Source organism: Fistularia commersonii, chromosome 7 (genome assembly GCF_037954325.1).
Source record: "Fistularia commersonii isolate RoL2024-O1a breed Wild chromosome 7, RoL_Fcom_v1.0, whole genome shotgun sequence".
NCBI classification, from domain to species: Eukaryota; Metazoa; Chordata; class Actinopteri; order Syngnathiformes; family Fistulariidae; genus Fistularia; species Fistularia commersonii.
In genome coordinates, this window is record NC_141290.1 from 19407020 (window position 1) to 19413019 (window position 6000).

The 6000-nt window shown below is 40.8% G+C and overlaps 1 protein-coding gene across 1 annotated transcript; it reads right to left on the bottom strand.

Annotated features, from left to right (window-relative positions):
- Positions 1–3090: 3090 nt before the first annotated feature.
- On the bottom strand, positions 3091–5394 carry LOC147233001 (odorant receptor 131-2-like). The gene is made up of 2 exons (XM_086149075.1): positions 5239–5394; positions 3091–3879 (listed from the first exon to the last, which is right to left on the bottom strand). The coding sequence occupies exons 1-2, from the start codon at positions 5392–5394 to the stop codon at positions 3091–3093; spliced, it is 945 nt and encodes a 314-aa protein (XP_086005201.1).
- Positions 5395–6000: the final 606 nt, after the last annotated feature.

Genomic DNA, 6000 nt, shown 5'->3' on the forward strand with positions numbered 1-6000 from the left:
ACTGGAAATTGAAGGTGTGATCTTCAATGTTGTCAGTGGCTATGCCCTACAGGTGGGATGTGAGATAGAGGAGAAAGAGAAGTTCTGGAATGAGTGAGATGAAGCGAAGCAGAATATCCCCTGAGATAAGAGAGTAGTAATTGGTGTAAGTTCAGTGGACATATTGGTGCAGGCAATAGAGGTGATGAAGAAGTGATGAGCAGATTTGGCATCTAGGATAGGAACACAGAGGGACAGGTAGTGATGTTTGGCTCACACAAAACTGCAAGTTTACCGTTCATGAATGTGATATGTTGATGTTCCTTTGTTTTGGGGAAGCCAATCTGCATGTGACTGCAATCAAATTGTTATTTGTGACGGAAAAGTTTGGTGTTCTCTGATGGACGTCAATGTATGGTAATTTTTATAATTTTCTATGGCATTAGTATGCTAGTGATCGTATGCTAGGCGTTTATCATTGAATTAGTATGTACTTCACGGTTAGCGTTTCATACTAGCGCTAGCGTGGTGCAAAGCGTTTAAGCACAATTTCATGTTTTTAGAGGTGTTAATGAGAAGTGGTGCATTGAGCTACCATATATTGCTGGGATTATAGTTATGCAAGTTTTGGTATGAAGTAATGCTTCTTTAATCGTTCGATTTCTCTCAGTATTATAGATTAGCACTAGCAAGACTGGAGTTTTTGGGTACTCTTTTAAGAACCGAACAGGGATCACTAATGGCAGGCAGCCACTTGCTGGGAGTACAATGCAAGGTGTGAAATGTGGGTGAGGCCTTGGTCTTCTTGTGGTCTTCACATTCTACAGACCTGGTCGTCACATCACAATTGATGAACAGCTTTACCCATCAAAGACATGTTGCCCTTTTCTGCAACATATTACTACAAAACCAGATAAGTTTGGCGTCAAGTTCTGGGTGGCTTGCGACTTGACATCAAAATATATCTGCGACGTCTTTCCATATGTTGGCAAAGAACCTGTTCGTCCCAAAGAGGAGAGACTGTCCGAGAGTGTGGTAATGAAGTTGATCGGACCATTTCTGGACCAGGGGAGAACTGTCACAAAGGATAATTTTTTCCCCTCCATTTCACTTGCAAAAACGTTGATCAGCCGGTAAACTACCCTCCTTGGGACACTCCCCCTTCGGCTCAAGAGATGAAATTCAACGAGTGCAGCACTCAGGCTTTTTCAACGACTGACGCCACCCTGACAGTGTATGCAGCCAGCCAGAAGAAGACTGTCTACATTATGAGCAGTATGCACGGTGTGGTTCAGACTGAGGACAGCCGCAAAAGAAAGCCAAGCGCCATCATCCAGTACAATTCCACAAAATCCGGTGTCGATGCCATGGATCAGATGGTGCGCGACTACAGCGTACGGGCAGGAACACGAAGATGGCCGGTCACTGTGTTCTATAACATGGTTGACAAGGCAGCCCTGAATGGCCATGTGCTGTATCAAAGGAGGAGAGGAGAGCTGTCTTCGCAAATAGGCCGCCACACCAGCTGAACTCGGCAAAAGGAAGAAACGCCAAGTCCAGCACCGGTGCAAAAAGAACCCTGCTACTATTCAATGTGTGCACTGCTACAAGTTTACGTGTGGCAAATGCACAAAAGAAGTGCAGTGGGAGTGCCAGGTCTGCTCAGACCGAGCACAGTTTTAAAAAAAGTTTGAATTTTGTTTGTGTTTTTGTTACAATGTTGTATCAAAAAATAAACTGACCATCCGAAAAAAGCAAAGTTTCTACTTTGTATATTTTCCATTCCCTTATTTTCATGTCTCTTACTAAATTGAACTCAACAAAAACGATAAGTATGTGGTTATCCAGCATCAAGCAATGCAGAATATTCACAAAAAAAAAAACAAGAACATTCAAGCTTTCAAGTGGAATATCACAGTCAAAAGCAATGAAGTTACAATTACCATTGTTTATGTGTAATCCATGTATCCATGATTCACCCCCCCCCCCCCCCAGAGCAGCTCCTCGGACAAACTGCATTCAACTCCCAGCAGGAAGCTGCCATATTATGAGCATACTGGACAGACCACATTCCATGGCAGTCACCAAAGGTATAGGGATCAAATGATCCTCCTGACCCCCTGGGTCAGCGAATGGATAAATGAATGGAACATTCAGCGTAAAGAACCCCCCTGTTGTCTTTTTCGTAAGATAAGCACCCGGCCCCTTTTTACATCTTGTGAGGCCAGAACAAAACCGCATTCTACTAGCAACTGTAGTAGCACCTTCAAGGTTCATTCTAAAACCTGCTTTTATAAATAACTACATTTCAGAGAATTTTATGCTCACATAAAGAAGTAAATCTCAACTGATTGAAATGGATCAAACTTTTATCAATTTAATGCAGGAAACTACAGATTGTAAAATTGAATTCAATAATCTAATGTTATTCTCGAACAAGTTGCCTCTGTGTTTACGAAACCACATAATCAATACATAAAATATAGTTAGTCTTCTCACAGTGAAATTAATTGTGTTACAGCTGCAAAGAAAGATGGAAAGATAACAATATGCACATAATATATAAAAGCAGGATGGCAGGAACTGTCTCCATGGAGACAGAAACTCATGGCAGGAAAAAAGTGTCTGGTAGTTTATTTCCCCTCTTCTCATAAGACATTCTATAACAAATTCCCTCAAGTATGTCATTTTGACATTCTACTTCTGAAAACCTAATATGTCAGTTTCTTATGTCATTTATTGACAAACATTTCCTGTTAAATGTGATTCTTAAAAAACAAGTTGTTTTTTATTACCACATTTTATTTGCCTTTTTGTTTGATATTAATCCAGCATCTTACAGATTATTATTATCACAATATTCTTTTTATTTTCTATAGTATCACTTTTGTTTGGAAGGGAGGCGATGAAGACATTTTGGGATTGCAATCCAAGCTTTTAACATATATGTAGGTCTTACTGTACCTTTATTTTGAATATTGTTGCAACTGCATCAAATAATCAATTAACAGTTCAGCGATTATGGGTCGCGTACAACTGTAACCATAAAATATTTGTGAACCCACCAAAACAAGTATCGTAAGAATCTCTCACAGGTTTTCAAAAGCAGGCCTAGTTGTTGTTACCGTGACGTTTTCGAGGTTGTTGCTGAAGCTCACTGTACAGGTATCTTTTCATGTACATTCTGAAGGTCTTGTCTCTAAGACCGTAGACGATTGGACTGACAAAACGTGGCAAGATCTGGATAGTGACATAGGAGAAAAAAACTACCACTTGTCTGGGCATAAAGTAGATCAAGCCGTCTTCAAACATGGGTCTTATGTAAGTCAGCATGCACAACAGCAACTGGAAACCATGAAGGAGAATTGTGTTTCTGGTTTTTCTCAGATCTATTTGTGCATCCTTAGCAACAAATGCAATATTGATGTAAGTGTAAAAGAGCGTGAGCCAAACCAGGACAAGACAGACGATATGGGATACATTGCGCTTTCTAATGCTGTAGTCATTTCTGAACACATACTCCCGCGCGCAAAAGACTTTAGTGTGAAAGAATTGCAGCGGCTCGGTGACCAAGAGGATCATCAGATCGGGCAAGATGGAGACGGAGCTTGCCAACCAGATCAGACCCATCAGAATGTAGGTTTTCCTGACCGTGCAGATCTGTCCGTGTCGAAGGGGGAAGCAGATGGCGATGTAACACTCCACTGCCATGGAGCCCAGGTTCAGGGGTGTGTTGAGGGTGGTGAGGATCGCAATAACCAGCAAGGCAAGGCAGAGAGGTACACTGATCACAAACACTGCGTAGCTAATGACATGGAGAAGCGTGGACAGGAAGAGCTGCATCATGTCGTTGATCACCAGGTGGATGAACAGAATGTAGCGAGCGTTTGCGTTGAAGATCTGGAGGAATATGTAAGTAAAGACAGTTACCACAGTATACACATCTGTGTCAAGTTATCCATAGCATTATTTAGTTAATTATAGTTATTTACTAAATAGGAAAAAAGGACATTTTCCCTCCAGACTGCAAAAATATCAAGTTTTCTTAATTACCAGGACAAAAAAATTAATCAGAGGATGCTTGACCAAAGTATGCTCTTTGCATTGGTACTAATGCAGGATTATCTACAACATCACCCGGACATCATCAGACTGATGTTTTGTCAATAAACCACTGATAGCAGATAGTGATTTATAGTTGATCCTTGTTTTCTGAATTATTTCAAGCCATTGATCAGAATTCAGTCAGAATACCTCGGTTAGTAAAACTAGTGTTCTGCATTTGACCGGCAGCCAGGCTGGACGATGCCTCTCGTCCATTTGCAGTTGGGATAGGCTCCAGTATCCTTGTGACCCGAAGTGCAGGATAAGCATTAAATAATGGATGGATGGATTAAAACCGGTATATTGTGACACAATTAAGTACACAATACAAAAGATGACTGATACCTTCTACTTTTCATTTTGGCTTTTCCCTTCAGGGGTCGCCACAGTGAATCCACTCTCTCCATCTAACCCTATTCTCTGTATCCTCCTCTCTCACACCGACTACCTTCATATCCTCTCTCACTACATCCATAAATCTTCTCTTTGGTCAAACTCTAGACCTCCTGCTTGGCAGCTCCAATTCCAGCAACCGTCTATCAATATACTCACTATCCCTCCTCTATACATGATCAAACTATCTCAGTCTGGCTTCTCTAACCTGCTCTCCAAAACATCTGACATGGGCTGTCCCTCTCATACACCCATTCCTGACCCTATCCATTCTGGTCATTCCCAAAGAGAACCTCAACATCTTCATCTCTGCGACCTCCAGACCATAAGTACTTGAAATACTCCAACTTCCTGATCTACATTCCCAGTAGCCTCACCGTACAACCCGGGCTCCTCTCATTCACACACATATATTCTGTCTTGCTGTAATTAACCTTCATTCCTTTCCTTTCATACTTCATCTGTCAGCATGTCCATCACCCCTGCAAACAAGAAGGGTGTCCCACAGCCAGAATCCTGTACATGTTCTGCACCAGTCCAACATATTAAGACACATGGTTGACATAGAAAAATAAAACAACTGACCAATGGAGAGGGAAAGCTTGGGTTTTCATATAATTTAGTCTGTTATTTTTATTCATGTAGTAATTTAATTCGGATTAGTTGCAGAAGAAAAATTCAAATAGAATCCACCTTTTCTACTTTAGCCTCATTGACTTATTTTATCATTTAACAACATGCAGTAATATAGGAATTCATTACCTGGTGCTTTCTGAAGGTGTGGATCAGGATAGCATTGATGTAGTTGATGGAGATACAGAGAATTGTGACAATCAAGTTCTTGGCCAAAGCTGTGGCAAAAACGTCCCGCTGGTTCTCAACAACAGTTGAGGTGCCATTAACAGATGATACATTCATGTCTGGAACAACAGCAATCATTCTGTCACAGATAAGAAATTAATAAATATAATAATTATAATCTACATGCGCTGAGCTTAAACTATTCAGCTCTGACTGAGCTGATTTCTTTACTTACCCCGTTGTATGCTGCTCACACGTCACAAAAAAACACTATGCCTTTTTCCCAACTCACAATTGCAGGTTAGTATTCCATTAAATGAACTAAATCACAGTCTGTTCATATTTGCTAACCACACTATATACTGATGATGATAATGAACAATAATACTAATGTTGATGATAATAATAATAATGACAACAACAATAATAATGAAAAATAATTGTCACATACACATTCCCAGCTATAATCTTCAACATCAGTCCAATTAAGTGTCAGTATTATAATGAGGAGACTTTACCTACCTACATGTACGAGAGCTGTTAGACAGTGGTGAGGTGTGCTGCAGATGTGACAGTGGAGAACAAGTGAAGGTGGGACCGGGTTAGGGATCAGCTCTAAGTCCTTTCTGGTTTACAGCGGTGATGAACACGTTGACAGATGAGGTTAGACTGGAATCTCCATGGACTGTGACGCTTGCAGATTGCACTGAGATCTGTAGTGAG